At 38.4% G+C, this 17,860-nt stretch overlaps 2 protein-coding genes across 2 annotated transcripts in view; one reads left to right on the top strand and one right to left on the bottom strand.

Annotated features, from left to right (window-relative positions):
* The window catches only part of nudt6 (nudix (nucleoside diphosphate linked moiety X)-type motif 6), a 97,592-nt gene extending 87,168 nt beyond the window's left edge, over positions 1–10,424 (top strand). The window contains exons 4-5 of the mRNA XM_080193548.1: positions 6,364–6,418; positions 9,134–10,424. Coding sequence (XP_080049674.1) covers positions 6,364–6,418; positions 9,134–9,537 — 459 coding nt within the window. The 3' untranslated portion in view covers positions 9,538–10,424. The remainder of the gene's footprint in view (positions 1–6,363; positions 6,419–9,133) is intronic.
* An 8-nt stretch (positions 10,425–10,432) lies between these two features.
* fgf2 (fibroblast growth factor 2) overlaps positions 10,433–17,860 on the bottom strand; it is an 83,584-nt gene continuing 76,156 nt past the window's right edge. Inside the window, exon 3 of the mRNA XM_080193553.1 lies at positions 10,433–12,201. Coding sequence (XP_080049679.1) covers positions 12,013–12,201 — 189 coding nt within the window. The 3' untranslated portion in view covers positions 10,433–12,012. The remainder of the gene's footprint in view (positions 12,202–17,860) is intronic.

The raw sequence follows: 17,860 nt of genomic DNA, 5'->3' as shown, positions 1-17,860 counted from the left end.
TTGCCATATAGTCAGTGAAGATACCACGGCGTTCTTCCTGCAACTGTTGTGATCTCATTTGGTATACCAGAAGAGGAGGCTACCATTCTTAAGCTGGTGAAGTATCATTTAGACTCAAAACGTTGGTTCTATTCAGTCCCCACTGATGCTGTCAGACTTGCTAAGATTTTCTAGTATTTTCTGTTTTTGTTTCTACTTCATCCACAGACAGACCACAGCTTGGGTCACTGTGCAGCGTCAGAACGTTCTCCCCATGATTGCGTGGGTTTCCTCTGGGTACTCTGGTTTTCTCCAACAGTCCAAAAGATATGCTGGTTAGGTGCGTTGGCCATGTTAAATTCTCCCTTATTGTATCCTAAGCACCAGAGTATGGCAACTAAGGGATTTTCACAGTAACTTCATTGCAGTGTTAATGCATGTCTAATTATGACACTTAATAATAAACTTAAAACCTGGGACAATCCCTACTCTAGCAGATCCCAAAATGAAGTTGCACTCTAGGTGGACCTAATATTGAGGGGTGAGTATGTACCCACCTTGAATATCCTTCACTAGAACCTTTGTATTCACTGCACTCTGTAGTAGGAAGGTCATGCTGTTATCCACTTTGATGTGCCTTGCTTTTTTGCAGTGAAATGAAATGCCAGCGTTGGACTGGGGTGGGCACAGTAAAAAGCCTCACAACACCAGGCTAAAGTCCAACAGGTTTGTTTGCAATAATGAGCTTTCAGAGCGCTGATCCTTCATCAGGTGAGTCTCACCCGATGAAGCAGCAGTGCTTGAAAAGCTCATGATTCCAAACAAAATCTGTTGTACTTTAACCTAGTGTTGTGTAACTTCTTAATGCAGTTAAAACATAGTCTGTCAGGATTTATGCCAACACTCTGAACATTCTTCTTGACCCAAAGGACTCCCTGTGATTCAAATTGTTATATTTTCTTTCAATATTACCTCCTCATATCATTCTTCTAAATTCTGTCCTTTCTGAACCTTTGGAGATTACTTGGAAAGGCTTTTCCTTGATTATAGGATTTGTTGGTACACTCAGTTATCTGTCATTGTAGCAACATCCCTCATCCGTATGAGCATTGTTTCTTAATATGGAATCTGATATTAATCAGGATACTGTTTTTAAAATCTTCTAATAATTTCCTGTAAGTTCTCATATGAGAGATCTCATTCAGTGATCAAAATCCACATGATTTATTTTCTCAAATTCAATGTCGATCTGGTAGGCCTTTTTCAGGCATTTCTGAATTTTTGGCAGTTCGCCTCAGGTACTAACTCACATGCATTTAAAATGGTGATTTTAGTTTTTTCACTGTACTGCATGGTGGCACAGTGGTTAGCGCTGCTGCCTCGCAGTGCTAGTGACGTGAGTTCAATTCCAGCCTTGGATGACTGTGTGGAGTTTGCATATTCTTCCATGTCTGCATGGGTTTTCTCCTACACTCCAAAGATATGCAGGTAAGGTGGACTGGCCATGCTAAATTCCACCTTAGTTTCAAAGGGATTAGCAGGGTAAATATGTGGAGTTATGGGGATAGGCCTGGATAGGATTATTGTTGGTGCATGCTCAATGGGACGAAAGGCCTCCTTCTGCACTGTAGGGATTTAGTGATAATCCACAGAGCATTCCTCTACTAACACATAGAAAGTTCATGAGCTTTTTCAAACAATTTGCCATGTAGAAGAAGGGTACTAGTCTCACCACCATCCTTTGCCTTACACCCTACATGCCAACTCATCCAGTATCCCAATATGGGGTGGGGCTGTGATAGGGGGAGGCAAGGGAGAGATTAGGGATGATAGAGGGGACATCAAGTTGGCATGAAGGGTCCAGGTTAAACTTCTGAAATTATCTTTCAAAAGAAGCAATGTTGAGATAAAATAAAAATTTTAAAATGTCTATTATAGTCTTCAGTCTGTACAAAAACATTTCCAATCATGAAAACCCATTCAATGCATTTAAATCTCTCAAGTACTTAATCGTATATGAAAGCAAACGTGTACTCAAAGACTTCACTAACCTCTTTAACTTCATAGCGTGATCAATACCTTACAGTCCTGCACTTTGCTGATAGGTTGTGGGAAGCATTCAAGCAGTCCCCAATTTCTGTTGTCATGGGGAGACGGGTGTGCGTTGCAAGCCTGCTCCCTGTATTCTTGACCTAGCCAGCTCCATTGTGAGGGTAGGAATCTTCTAGCCCACTCATTCTCTATGGAGTCAGGCCAGTTTCTGGATATCCCATGGTTCATGGCCCCTCAGAAGTCATAAACCATAGTCTGGATGTGGGAAGATAATTTCAGAAAGTTTAACCCAGACCCCACAGGCCAATCTGATGCCCTATCTACCATCCCTAATCTTTGCCCTGTCATAGTTGCAGCCAGAAGTCTCACAACACCAAGTTAAAGTCCAACAGGTTTATTTGGTAGCAAACGCCACTAGCTTTTGGAGCGTTGCTCCTTCGTCAGGTGAGTGGGAGATCTGTTCACAAACAGGCCATATAAAGACACAAACTCAAGCTTCCACCCTAAACACGTTAAAGAAGCCATCCCCGACAAACAAACCCTCCTTACACACAGGATCTGCTCAGGTGAGGAGGATCACAAAGAACACCTCCAGATGCTGAAAGATGCCCTCATAAGAACAGGATATGGCACTCAACTCATCGATCGATGGTTCCGACACACCACAGCGAAAAACCGCACCACCCTCCTCAGAAGACAAACGTGGGACATGGTGGACAGAGTACCCTTCGTCGTCCAGTACTTTCCCAGAGCGGAGAAGCTACAATATCTCCTCCGGAGCCTTCAACATGTCATTCATGAAGACGAACATCTTACCAAGGCCATCCCCATATCCCCCTTTCTTGCCTTCAACAACCGCACAATCTCAAACAGATCATTGTCTGCAGCAAACTGCCCTGCCTTCAGGAGAACAATGACGATGACACCACACAACGCTGCCACCACAATCTCTGCAAGACGTGCCAGATCATCGATACGGATGCCATCATCTCACATGAGAATACCATCCACTAGGTATACGATACATATTCTTGCAACTCGGCCAAGGTTGTCTACCTGATACGCTGCAGGAAAGGATATCCCAAGGCATGGTAGCTGCTCCACTCTGGGGAAGTACTGGACGACGAAGGGTACTCTGTCCACCATGTCCCGTGTTTGTCTTCTGAGGAGGCCGGTGCGATTTTTCGCTGTGGCACATTGGAACTTTCGATTGATGGGTTGAGCGCCATATCCTGTTCTTATAAGGGCATCTTTGAGCATCTGGAAGTGTCTGATGCAATCCTCCTCATCTGAGCAGATCCTGCGTACACAGAGGGCTTGTCCATAGGGGATGGCTTCTTTAATGTGTTTAAGGTGGAAGCTTGAATTTGTGCAGATGCTACGACAACAGATGAACGAATACTGCTCAACAATCACCAGGCAAGAGTGTTCTCTTCCTGTTGGGGAACATTTCAGCGGTCAGGAACATGGCCTCTGATCTTTGGTTAAGTGTTCTCCAAGGCAGCCTTCATGACACACAACAACACAGAATTGCTGAGTAGAGACTGATAGCGAAGTTCTGCACACAAGGATGGTCTCACCTGGGGTCTTGGGTTCATGTCACACTATCTGTAACCCCCCACGACTTGTCTGGACTTGCAAAATCTTACTAACTGTCCTGTCTGGAGACACTATACATCTCTTTAACCTGTGCTTAATGCTCTCTCCATTCACGTCTGTACCTTTAAGACTTGATTAGCTGTAAAGTCTCGCATTCCAACCATTATTCTGTAAATTGAGTTTGTGTCTTTATATGCCCTGTTTGTGAACAGATCTCCCACTCACCTGACAAAGGAGCAGCGCTCCGAAAGCTAGTGGCATTTGCTACCAAATAAACTTGTTGGGCTTTAACCTGGTGTTGTGAGACTTCTTACTGTGTTTACTCCAGTCCAATGCCAGCATCGCCACATCATGGTTGCAGCCCACAGGCCCCCATGGCACTGTCCTAGCACAGTTATTGTGCCAGTATAGTGAGCAGTGCTGGGGTGCCAGATGGGCCGTGCCAGGCCATGCCCCCAATCATCCAGGGAATCCAGTGGCCTCTGATTTTGCTCCGCCCAAAGCAAGGCCATCATGTCTGGTCTCTTGCTAAGCATGTCATTATTTAAATCAGCTTCATGCCCACAAGCAAAATTCTCACTGTGCGTGCGGTGAGAAACCGAGCGTGAACCTGATTTTTTTTGTTTCATGCACAATCTTACTGGCTCACCACATCCTATAATCAACATCAGTTCTTCACATAAATATTCAGCCATTGATAACTTAGGTCTCAGAAAGGCTGACAATAAAGCAATGTTTGCCGTTGTGTGCATTTGTTCAAGCAACCTGATGGAAGTCTGGGCTCTCAGGCATGCATCACTACCTCATTCTGCCTTTTAACCAGCCTTCTTTAGCACTCAGCAGCCCCTATGGTAGTGAGCCTGACTATGGCGCATACCCCCTCCCCCAGAATGAAAGTCATATCATTTGAGGTGCTTTCTCCTGACAGCTCCTGAAGGCCAATCCCACTTTCCACATGCAATCAGTATTTACATCTAGGACAAACAAAATTTGTAAATTTCAGTGTGGAACCAGGGCCTTGCTCCCGCAAAAGTAGGGTTTGTTTAAACTTTCCCAACAGAATTCAGGTTTCCCTCACTTGAGTCATGTCCTGCCCCCCAATCTCACCATTCCTCTCTACTGCTGGTAATACAATATGTGTTAACAGAATGTGCTGGAAATGGGGACAGAACTTCCAGGTCCTGTTTGCCATCTCTGCTCCCCCCACCCCCGCCAACCACCATTTTATAAAGGCCCCCCCACAGACTCCACAAAAATCTCGACATGTATTTTCAGATGATCGCCCTGGGACGTAGTATGTCATTCAGAAGTGAGAGAGGGATGAATCTTTGTTGTTTTTGATTGAGGAGATAGTGGTGTTGCTGTTTATTATAAACATATTTGTATTTCATGATGTTCATTTACTTGTAATAAACCCATTTAGTATTGTCTACAGGTGATGTGCTCAAGGTAATATATTTGAATAAGTTTAAGAACATTAATGAAGATCTGTCAGTTTGACCCTCAGTGCTCAATTGCACAAGCTAAGGCATAATCGGGTGAGTGAAGCATTAACACCCTGCTTGTAGGAGTAAGCCCAAATAGAATACAAATGTCCAAAAACATCACTACCCCTATAAAAATGAATGGGGTTGTTAATAGTTGTTTGACTATGTGGTTAAAGATACAAAGCTGATGAGCAATGTTTGTTTGATGACAATCTGAAAACACACAAGGAGAGTCAACTGGGTCAGTGGGTAGTCAGTTAGAAGATAGAGATCTTTAATGCTGCATCCTGCAAATAAACCTGCTTCCAAGGAAAACATCTGCATCATGTTTCATATTTCACCATCTGGTTTATATCCATTTAACTGGACATTTCCTAATACCCAGAATGATGCTGACGCAAAAAAAAGTTGATCATGGTTAAATGCAGGTGCTCCAGACCATCATTGTCTTATATTTTGAACAATATTTAATTAGGATAAATTACTTTTCTCATCATTGCAGATTATTTAAAATCACGTTGCATTACTTCCATATTTCAAACCAGTGGTCATAAGATTGGATTGATAACAAAAATGTGTAAACATTTAGTTATTTTAATATTTTTGATGGAGAGACTTTATACAAATGCTTACAATCCACAGTTATCTTGAACAGTTATCTTGTTTTAATGTTTTCATTGGATAGACATTGAAATACAAAATATTTTGATCTATTTAAACAAACCAGATAATACAGGACAAACTTTTAAACCAGTGCAGTACAGGACGGTACTACATAATACAAACTTCCATTTCTTGAGTACATCGAAAAGGATTCAAATACATCAACACACTTCAAAAAAAGGCCACTACTGAAAATTATAAAATAATGCATCAGTATTAATGTAACCTTGCTGCAGCCTGTACAAATTTCTAAACATAGCAGCTTGATAATTTTCAACATCAACTCCTCTATTCTCCCGATTCATTTAAGAACTAGCAGCATTTTCATTTTTTTTTAAATCGCAACACATCGATTCCATTTGTTCCTAGAGCATCAGTAGAATGAATCACTTTCATCATTTCACATACTTTAAAAAAAATGGATGCCACAAAGGCCCAATTGTAGCTGCTTTAATTTAAAATCAACAGAAAGCATTACAAAAGCTTTGCTTTTGTTTTAAAACTTCACTTTAAAATAGAGTAATATTGTATCACATTGTTGTAAATTTACTTTCAGTGACTTGCACTTTAATTTATTTTAAAGACACTAAATGCTTGGAAGTTTCCAGGAGGTCTCTCTGATCTTGGTGAGGATATTGGTAAGTATGTATAAATAAAGCAGCTTTGAATGTGTTAAGCCAACAAATAATAATACCATCCCACTGTCCTCCTGTACTTTAAATGTTTAAGAGTAAGATGAACATATATTTTCAAATATACTTTTGTTTCCATTTTGAATTGCTTTGGAGATAACTTTGAATTTGGTATTTGAACTTTGATTGTAGATTTAGCAGTTCCACAGTTTAAAAAAGTGTGCTTGAATTCTTATTAATTTAAAACTTAATTCTTAATTTACTAAAAAAGTAACGCTAGGATGTTACTTAAAAAAAAACGGATTAAGACTTCACGTATCTCATAAATCTGGTTAGATAAGAGCTAAATATTGAAGAAAGGCAGATTTTGCTGAAACAAATCATTTGATGCTTGGAGGCACTCGAAAGGGTACAAGTCCAAGCTCCACTGTTGGCAAACTACTCCAGTGGAAAAATGTTGATCACTAGTTTAAATGCGTCAATTTTAAGTCAATTTTGAAGTAGTTTTGATAAGATAGTTTTATGATTTGAATTTACCAGTACGGGAAGAATTACTAATGGGTATCCATACATACATTTGAAATAAAGCTCGACCATTCCATTATAGGATGACATAAAAATAAGAAATATGTTTACATTTATTATCTTTCCATTCCTATCTGTTTGCTCTTGGCCATAATATAATGGATTTTCTGTAGCATTTTCCCCCTTGCACAAGATTACTGTCAGTTTGAAAATACTTGTGGCTTAAGCATAATATCATAAGTTTATATTGAATTGATTGAAATTAAAGCTGTTCAGAAATTTCAGAACCAAAAAATTGTACAAAATACATTACTCTCAATTCCAACTGAAAGATATAATGGTGCTGTCTATCAGTATATTGTTGCATGAAGAATGCTTGGATAATTCTGAAATTTGTTCACATATAGCCTAATTATTCCAGCTGTGCTGTTTTTCATGCCTTAAAATGCTTTCAAACAATTCGGGCATAAAAGCTCAGTGTGTATGCTATATTATCATCAAGCTAAACCTTTTTTTTACAGATTTACGTCTGTTATATTAAAATAAATATTCACATTGGCAAGGGATTTTTAATGTTACTGTTCAGCAGAGGCCAGTATGCTGTTGCTAGTGGGGATCTACTCAGTTGTTTTGAGTTCAGCTAGGACTTTATTGTGCTGAGACAATAAAGTTCTTGATTTGTTTATAATTCTTTGCAAAAATAGTTTTGCTTCTGAAGAATTGGGTTCACCAAATCTGTTTCCTGTGAAGTAACTATTACGACGGCAGGAAACATAAGTGCAGTGCACTTTAAGGTATATTATAAAAATTGAACAGAATAGCAGGAATTATTGCTAATCTGCTGAAATTTTTTTCAAATGTTTTTAAGAAGAAATACGAAGGGATGATCAAATAGAATAAAATGTAATTGACAAAAATACCACTCTGTCCTATTGAGATCATATTTACTTGTTTACTTGCCTTTGTATGTCTTCACAGCAACTGATTATGATTGACCTCAAGTTAAAACATATTTTTAGTGCCTTAATTATGTGCAATTAATGTACTAATCAGTTATGTTCCTAAATAAATTTGCCTCGCCCTTTATTGTCACTAACTCATATTAAACAGCTGCTTAACCTTTTCTGCTTGACTTAAGGTAAACTTTCATTTCCCAAAACATGCGCTTAGACAGAATTAGTTTTCTTTTAAATTACAGTATTGTTTTAAAATGTTAATATGGCATACTGTACGTCAGGGAGTAACACTTTGTAGAATAAGTGACAGAATGCCCATTGGCCATATATCTCAGCTATCACCAGCGCTTTACACTTTTGTGTAATCTGCCACCAATATGCATTTAGTCTACTAATTTAGTTAGAAAACAGATAAACTTCATTCCCTGCTACTCTCTGCAGATGAAACGCTATGATTCAGTAAGCGGCTATAGGCACTGCTTGGGTAATGTTCCTAATAAGCAAACAAAATATATAAATATATATTAAATCAACTATGGGTGATTTACACAAAAGTTAAACCATTTCTATCTGCAACAATTTAAAAGAGAAAAATGAACAGTGGGTTAATGAAGGTATAACCAAAGCAAACATGGTGTACAGAAACAATTCATTGCATAATACCGTAGAAATAATCTGTTTCTTTAGACTAGTACTTTGTCCATTCAAGATGAGTGATATGCAAATGATTTGTTTGCAATACTCAGAATTGTACAAGTGTGTTTGTACAGTCTTATAAAGTTACAATTAGGTAATTATTTTACAGGACCATGATAGTCTGGGTTACATTCTTTTCAAAGATGTTCAGTGGTGGTTGAAATTGATAACCAAAACAGAACTAATAGTTTCTCAAAGGGCAAAAAACACAACCCATTGCAAGAAGTTGACACATGCCTCAAAGCTGTAGTGTTAAACGAAATCACATATCCTGAAAATGCAGTCACATGCACTTTATTGGTCCTTGATAGGAATTCATTGAAATTGAATGAGTCTCCAGGAAGCAAATCAACAAAACTATTATTGGACAGTGCACACATGAAGTGCCATAAAATAACTTGCATCATATTCATGCTAAATTTGTAGGCCTCAAATGCACTTCTGCAATTCATGCATGAAATATCAAAAAGTTGGTTTTTGCCTTTGCCACTTCAGACTCTTATTCCCAGAAGTGTTCAAAATTAAATCTGGATGTTGATTCTAGGAGAAACTGCTGCTCGGGAAGTATTTGAAGAGACGGGAATAAAATCCAAATTTATATCACTTCTGAGCATCAGGCAGCAACATAACCATCCAGGAGCCTTTGGGAAGTCAGACATGTACATTGTTTGTCGTCTGAAAGCTGTCTCATTTGACATCAATTTTTGCCAAGAAGAATGCCTGCGGTGTGAGTGGATGAATCTGGAAGAGCTGGCCAGGAGCGAACACACAACATTTATAACCAACAGGATAGCCAAGCTGTTGTTCTATGGATACAGGGAAGGCTTTGACAAAATTGATATAAATATGAGAGAATTTCCCGCAGTTTATACAGGCCTTTTCTACAAACTCTATCACAAAGAATTACCAGAGAAATACGAGAAGCTGAAAACAAATGGAATCAAATAGGTTATAAATGAAAAATAGCTGTTATAAAGATAATACAATTGTTTCTAGTTGTCAAACAACTTTTACAAATTACATAATTGTTGATGTTAATGGGTAAAATGCTACCTTTGTTCAGTGTTGAGAAATACATTTTTGCAACATGTTTATTCAAATGCATAAAAGCCAGGCTTCTCAATACATCACTTCAATTCCAAAAAATGACAACAGATTCCCTTAGGTTTATAGTCCAAAATTTTGATGTTGAATTAAAGATACATATAAAATCCTCATGACCACTATAAATGGTTGCTTTATCTCCCCTTTCTTCAAATTGTGCATCTGCAGAGGAGCCTGCTGCATATTTTTACCTTCTCAATTCATAACTTTACAAAATGGAAAAAGTACTTAACAAGCATGATTGTATTTTCGGATTATGTTTTGCTGTATCAAACAACTTTTTTTTATATAATGTTTTTAACAGAGTAAAATTTCCCAAGGCATTTGCGCATAAACATATCAATTTGACAAGAAATAACAGACAGCTAGGTTTCAGGACTATCTTAAGAGGAAAAGGGATAGGAGGGAAGCAGAGCGGTTTAGGGAAGGGACTCCGTGGTTGAGGATCTGAGCAGCTGAAGATATGGGACAAGGGAAATAGGAAACATAGGAATTAGGAGCAGAAATAGACAAATTCAGCCCTTTGAGCCGGATCCACCATTTAATTAGCTGATCTTTCCCTGGTCTCAAATCCATCTCTCCACTTGTGCTCGTATTACTCTTCCCCTTTTTTTATTAAAAATATATCTATCTCCCTTTTGAATGCATACAAGACCAGAATGGGAGGAGTGAAGAGCTCTTGAGCGTGTTTTGGGCTTAAGCGTACTACAACGTTGAGGGAAAGGGGGGGTGGGGGGGGGGGGGGGGGGGTGAGGCAAGGAAGATAATTTAAATTCATAGATTTTAATTGGTATAAGATGGAAAGTTATCCAGAAGAGTGTTGGAATAGTTGCGTTTGGAAGTATAAGCACAGATGAGAGTTTCAGCAGATGAGCTAATGCAGGGAAGGCAATAGGTAATTTGAGGAGGTGGAAAAGACAGTCATGGTGACAGAGAGGATATGTGGTTGGTAGCTCAGCTTAGAGGCAAATGGGACAAATAGCAAGGTTGCAAACAGTCTGGTTCATGCATAATGTCCAATTTATGATAACAATAAAAGAGATAGGAAGAAAAGTCAAAAATAACACCTCAGTAGATTCACTTCAGATCCATGTCATTATAATGTGTAGATTGGAAGGGAAGGGGTCTGGGGAGAAAAAAAGAGATAGGCTTAAAAAAGTATTAACAGGCCTTCATTAGAGACTGTATTTGTGACAGTGCTGCTGTGTTTGTTTTCCAATCAATGCTGCATTTTATGTGGTGGTTGACTTTTGAACTTGTCAATCAGAAACACAGTCTAGAACATTTGCCAGTTATATAAACTGTCCCCTCACTGTAACAAATGTTTATTAAAGCAAAGTTACTATGTTGTGTGTTAAAGTCTCGTAACAGAAAGCACATAATCCTGTAAGGTTCATTAGTTGTGCGCCACACTACTTTTAGTGATTTTAATGGTTACATCTATACTTATTGATCAAGTCCTTAGCCATAAAGGATTGAGGTCCAATATAATGTACAAATATTCATTTATGACATCTACACTGCTTGTAACTTTTGTTTGGTCTCTTCCATTCATTCCAACCAACAATTCAGAAAAGCCTCAGTATTTTTTGCTGTCCACAAAGTGAAAGACAAAATGAAAAATTCGCTAGTAACTCAAAAGGAAAGTAAAACAGCATCCCTAAACTGAACACAAGAACATTTCCCCCACATCTTTTGGATAATTATCAATACACCCTGCAGGTGAAATATTTAGAACTTGCACGTACCACATGAAGCAAAGAACCAATGAATTATTGAAGTTTAGATTTTTAAAAATTGAAATATTTTAATCTGACAGTAGGGAACTTGAAACATCTACATTGCTGATTCTATCCATATACCTACTTCCAGATCAAATGGTTTCAAGGAATCAAATGTAAAATTTGACAGCGGCTTTAGTGTAAGTAACCCTTTGAATCACTTGTTAAGTAAACACTGTATCACAGCATCAACTTTACCTCTAAGTCAAAATAATTGCATTACACGGATGAGCTAAAATTAACTAATGATTTATCACAAACCAGTACATTGGATTATATACAGGACACTTTTAAATTGGAGCTTAACTTTGATATGAAGAAACAAAGATGTGATAACTTTTTACTGAAATCACATTTTGTATAGCGTGATATTGCACAGCTGATTTACTGCAGTTTGTAAAACCGCCAAAACAACTTGACAGCATGGCGACAAGATACTGTGTATACTGGTGCCTTTCACAGAAATAAAACAGTTATTGGTAATTTTGTGTTTATGCAACCATTTTTAAATAAAACGGGGGAGGCTGGAAGCAGACGACTATGAGCACTTTGCAGACATCGGCAAAAACAGAATTGCTTTCTGTCCTGGTCCAGTTTTTGGTCCGGGTTTGTACTGTCCAGTTCTTTTGAGAGCAACATACCAACTTTCATATTTCTTTGAACGATATGTATTGTAGTTATTTGGCTCCAACCTTTCGTGGAAGAAACATTCGTCTGTTGGCAATTTCTGAAACAGTTAGAAAAGCAAAATGATAAGTTTTTCCTTGGAAACATTGGGAAGAGGTTTGTTACCTGTTTCTCCAATATTTTAAAAATCTTATCTATTCCCACTTTCTTTTGTCTATTTTACATAGAAGTTTATAATGAGAAAGAATTAATGGGCACAGTATATGGAACATGCCCAAGTAAACTTCTTTTCCTATAATTGAGCTATGAAGCTGTGGAATTCACCTTTAGAGTTAATGGCCAAGGCAGAAAATGTGACTACATTTAAAGTTAGGTTGGGCAGGTGAATGAAGGAGAGGAGATGGTGGAAAATGGGAACAAGATGGGTAAATTAAATCAGGACTTTTGCTTATGTGGGGCAAAAATGTTGACACATTTAGGATGACTTGCTTGTTTCCATGTTTTGCCTTCTACATAATATCAGTTGTAGCTACTCAAGCCTGTACCACAGATAGACCCTCAACTTGCTATCAATTCTATTTCACAAATTTCTACTAATTCTGCTACATAATTATGAATAATTTTAAAGAATTACATAAGAACAGAGATGATGTGTGACTTTAAAAAGAGGACTGAATTATATCTTCATATCCTGCGACAATTATCCCCCACCTAATTCTGTTTCACTTGAAGTCACTTTTGGTGTAGACTCCTTTGTGCAACATGGGAGGTCAAAGTTTTTTTAAAACTTTGCAAATTGCAAGCATTTTCTACCCCCAGATGTTGCTTTTTGTAACTTGTGTCAGTATTACAAAATGTTAACATTTACAATGGGATCCTTTATGTAAAGATTTACAAAAACATTGTATTATGGCAGGCAAAAACAAGACAGCAAAGGAAGTCGACTATTTCAATGTAAGAGGCCTGACGGGCAAGGCAGATGAACTCAGGGCATGGATGGGTACGTGGGACTGGGATATTGTAGCAATTACTGAAACATGGCTAAGGGAGAGACAGGACTGGCAGCTCAATGTTCCATGGTACAGATGGTACCAATGTTCCATGGTACATGGTACATGGAAGTAAGAGAGGAGGTGGAGTTGCACTTTTGATTAGAAATAACATCACGGCGGTACTTAGAGCAGTTATATCCAAGGGTTCGGCCACTGAGTCTATATGGATAGAACTGAGAAATAAGAAGGGGGAAATCACTTTGATAGGATTATAATATAGGTCCTCAAATAGTCAGCAGGAAATTGAAGAGCAAATATATTAGGATATTACAGATAGCTCCAAGAAAAATAGGATAGTAATAGTAGGGGATTTTATCTTTCTCAACATTGACTGGGACAGACATAGTATTGGAGGGTTGGAAGGAGAGAAATTTGGTGAGTGTATTCAGGAGGAATTTCTCTTTCAGTATGTGGATGGCCCGACTAGAGAGGGGGCAAAACTTGACCTCCTTTTGGAAGGGCAGGTGATAGAAGTGTTAGTGAGGGATCACTTTGGGACCAGTGACCATAATTCTATTAATTTTAAGATAGCTATGGAGAATGATAGGTCTGACCCAAAAATTAAAATTTTAAATTGGGGCATGGCCAATTTTGATGGTATCAGGCAGGAACTTTCAAAAGTTAATTGGGGGAGTCTGTGGGAAGACAAAGGGATGTCTGGTAAGTGGGAGGCTTTCAAAAGTGTGTTAACCAGTGTTCAAGGTAAGCATATTCCTTTTGTGAAGGGCAAGGCTGGCAGAATTAAAGAACCCTAGATGACTCGGGATATCAAGGCTCTGGTCAAGAAGAAGGAGGACGCAGTTGGGATCCTTTGAAGAGTACAGGGCATGTAGGAGTAGTGTTACAAGAGAAATCAGGAGAACAAAAAGGAGACACGAGATTGTTTTGGCAGATAAGACAAAGGAGAATCTGAAGAGCTCCTACAAATACATAAAGGGCAAAAGAGTAACAAGGGAGAGAGTAGGGCCTCTTAAGGATCAACAAGATCATCTATGTGCGGATCCACAAGAGATGGGTGAGATCCTTAATGAATATTTCTCATCAGTATTTACTGTTGAGAAAAGCATGGATGTTAGGGAACTTGGGGAAATAAGTATTGATGTCTTGAGGAATGTATTACAGAGAAAGAGATGCTGGAAGTCTTAAAGCGCATCAAGGTAGATAAATCCCCAGGACCTGATGAAGTGTATCCCAGGACACTGTGGGAGGCTCGGGTGGAAACTGCGGGTCCCCTAGCAGAGATATTTGAATCATCGATAGTCACAGGTGAGATGCTTGAAGATTGGAGGGTGGCAAATGTTGTGCCTTTGTTTAAGAACAGCTGCAGGGAAAAACCTGGGAACTACAGGCTGGTGCGCCTCACATCAGTAGTGGATAAGTTGTTGGAAGGTATTTTGAGAGGCAGGATCTCTAGGCATTGAGAGCTACAAGAATTGGTTAGGGACAGTCAGCATGGTTTTTTGAATGAAAAATCATATCTCACAAGTTTGATTGAGTTTTTTGAAGGGATAACCATGAAGGTAGATGAGGGGTAGTTGATGGACTTTAGCAAGGCCTTTGACAAGATACAACATGGTAGGTTGTTGCATAAGGTTAAATCTCATGGGATCCAGGGTGAGGTAGCCAAACGGCTACAAAATTGGCTTGACGACAGAAGATAGAGGGTGGTTGTAGAGGGTTGTTTTTCAAACTGGAAGACTGTGACCAGTGGTGTGTTTCAGGAATCGGTACTGGGTCCACTGTTATTTGTCATTTATATTAATGATTTGGATGAGAATTTAATAGGCATGATTCGTAAGTTTGCGGATGACACCAAGATTGGTGGCATAATGGACAGGGAAGAAAGTTATCTCCGATTGCAATGGGATCTTGATCAATTGGGTCAGTGGGCTGATGAATGGCAGATGAGTTTAATTTAGATAAATGTGAGGTGATGAATTTTGGTAGATTGAACCAGGGACAGGACTTAATTAATAGTAGGGCGCTGGGGAGAGTTACAGAACAAAGAGACCTGGGGGTACAAGTTCATAGTTCCTCGAGAGTGGAGTTACAAGTGGACACAGTGATGAAGAAGGCATTCAGCATATTTGGTATCATTGGTCAGAACACTGACTACAGGAGTTGGGAGATCTTGTTTGAAGTTGTACGAAACATTGGTAAGGCCACACTTGGAATACTGTGTACAATTCTGCTCACCCTATTGCAGAAAATATATTATTAAACTAGAAAGAGTGCAGAAAAGATTTACTAGGATGCTACTGGGACGTGATGATTTGAGTTATAAGGAAGGTTGGGATAGACTGGGACCTTTTTCTGTCTGGAGCATAGAAGGCTGAGGGGTGATCTTATAAATGTCTATAAAATAATGAGAGGCATAGATCAGTTAGAAAGCCAACATCTTTTCCCAAAGGTAGGGGAACCTAAAACTAGGGGGCATAGGTTTAAAGTGGGAGGGAAGAGATACAAAAGTGTCCAGAGAGGCAATTTTTTCACACAGAGGGTGTTGAATGTCTGGAACAAGCTGTCAGAGATAGTAGTAGAGGCAGGTACAATTTTGTCTTTTAAAAAGCATTTAGACAGTTACATGAGTACAACGGGTATAGAGGGATATGGGCCAAATGCAGGCAATTAGGATTAGCTTAGGAGTTTAAAAAAAAGGGTGGCATGGACAAGTTGGGCCAAAGGGCCTGTTTCCTCGCTGTAAACCTCTATGACTCTATGAGAAAACTCTATATAAAACTTTCCCTGTAGGTTCATGAACCAAGTCACTCAAAATGCTTTCCAAATATAACTTCAGAAACTTCATTTATGGAGGAAATGGCAATGTCCAAAGTAATGTTTTTGATTGTTAATTTTTAAAAATTAACAAAGTACACATTCTACAATAACAATAAAAAGTTGCTTTATAATACAGAACTTGGAATATTGCTGAAAAGAGAGATGTGTTACTGAAGCTTTACGTTTTGCACTCATCAGGACAAACACAAGAAAGCCAAATTTCAACTGATCACAAATATTTGAACTACAGGAAAAAAGAATGCTGATTGACTTGACTTGCCAAGCAGTGTCGTGATCATTTGAAAGTTGGCCCTCTTGCATTTTCCTGATGAGTGCCAGAAAAATCTTCAGCAGCACATCTCTCTTTTCAGCAAATGTATTTATTTCTGTGTTAACAATTAATTGTTTAGTACCTTCAAAATCTTAACTAAATGGTTTTGTCAACTTGAAGATCTTATTCCTCCCAAAAGTCTTAACTTTTAGAATTTGTTTTTTTTAAACAGAGGACAGTAATTCTAGAGCTAAAGGCAAATCTGGTCTCAGCACATTAAGCACAATTTACAAGGATATGTCAATAACAGCCAGAATTCTCCAACCTTGTCCACAGTTGGGATTCTCTGGTCCTGTTACAGTGAATTGAGTTTTGGCTGAGCACTGTATAGCAGAAAAATCAGAATAGGTTTTCAAAAAAATTGAAGTTTTGCAATAACTGCATGCGCACAAGTAATGGTGATGTTGAATAAAGAAAATCTATTTCAAATCATGTCCAAAAATAAAATTCAGATCCATTTATTCCACCTATATATGCATGGTGTAAAATTTTTAAATAAGTAACTCCATGTGTTCACACTTTATGTCCTATATTTTCAGGTGAAAAATTCTGGACATAACAAGTTTCCTGCAGTAAAGTGTACTTCTATTCTTACTGAATGGCAGAAGACAAAAGTTGAACATTAGGGAGATTTTTCTAAATTACTGAAATAGTTCCCCTAGACAGTTGGCAGATTCTTCTTAACTAAAAGGTGTACAAGTGATGATTTTAATCTTGAGGATCATAGCAACATTGCTGTTCTGGAAACATTTTCCTTAAATTTATTTTACACTTCATAACATCAACAAACAGAAATAACTACCCAAATATTTCAAATGAGAAAATAAAACTGCTTCAGAGCAGATAGATGTGAAGTTTACAATCTGCAAATATTTCCATTAAGAACCTCATTTAAGAAAATAAAACCAAATTAATTCTTTAGAGTTCTGCTGGATTTTACTTCAGATATAACTGTTTCAAGTATAAGCTGTTACAAATGTACAATAATGATCTGCATTTAAATACACTTTTCATTCCAGAAACTTGAACGGAATTAACTCACAATTATGTATTGTTGATCTATCATGTTTCATTATTTGTCAATCTGTACAAATCTACTCCAGATAAAGTTTTGAAATGAATCTGAAAATCCTGTCTGTGAATCCCAATATCATACCATGTTTTGTATCCTATGATACAAAATTCTATGATGGTGTGACCCATACTAGTTTCAGTACTCAGATCGCTGAAATAAAGCTAGAGGCTTCAGTACATTTGTTGCTGTCACAAAAGAGGTACTGCAAAGGCGTCTGAGGACTGTCGAAAGTAAGAAGAACCCTGAGTCTAGAAAATTCCAAGAAAATCCGGACAAAAAAAACTTGAAAAGCTGAAAGACTGCAGGTGATGCTGTCTCCCTAGTACAAGTTTGAACACATTCCTCACTTATCCTCTTCCATATTACTCTGATTACCCTCCTGAAGATAATGATTTATGCTAGGATGCAGCTGCACTGCTACTAGCAACAAGGGGCACTCTGCCAAATGGTCCTTCATTATGTCAGTGTGAAACATATGAGGTCTAGCTTTCCAGTTGGCTGCAGAGTTATGGATGTGTGACAG

Source organism: Carcharhinus amblyrhynchos, chromosome 1 (assembly GCF_965287045.1).
Source record: "Carcharhinus amblyrhynchos chromosome 1, sCarAmb.v2.hapA, whole genome shotgun sequence".
Taxonomy (NCBI): domain Eukaryota; kingdom Metazoa; phylum Chordata; class Chondrichthyes; order Carcharhiniformes; family Carcharhinidae; genus Carcharhinus; species Carcharhinus amblyrhynchos.
Note: the sequence above shows the minus strand (reverse complement) of the source record. Positions and strands in the feature narration are given on the sequence as shown.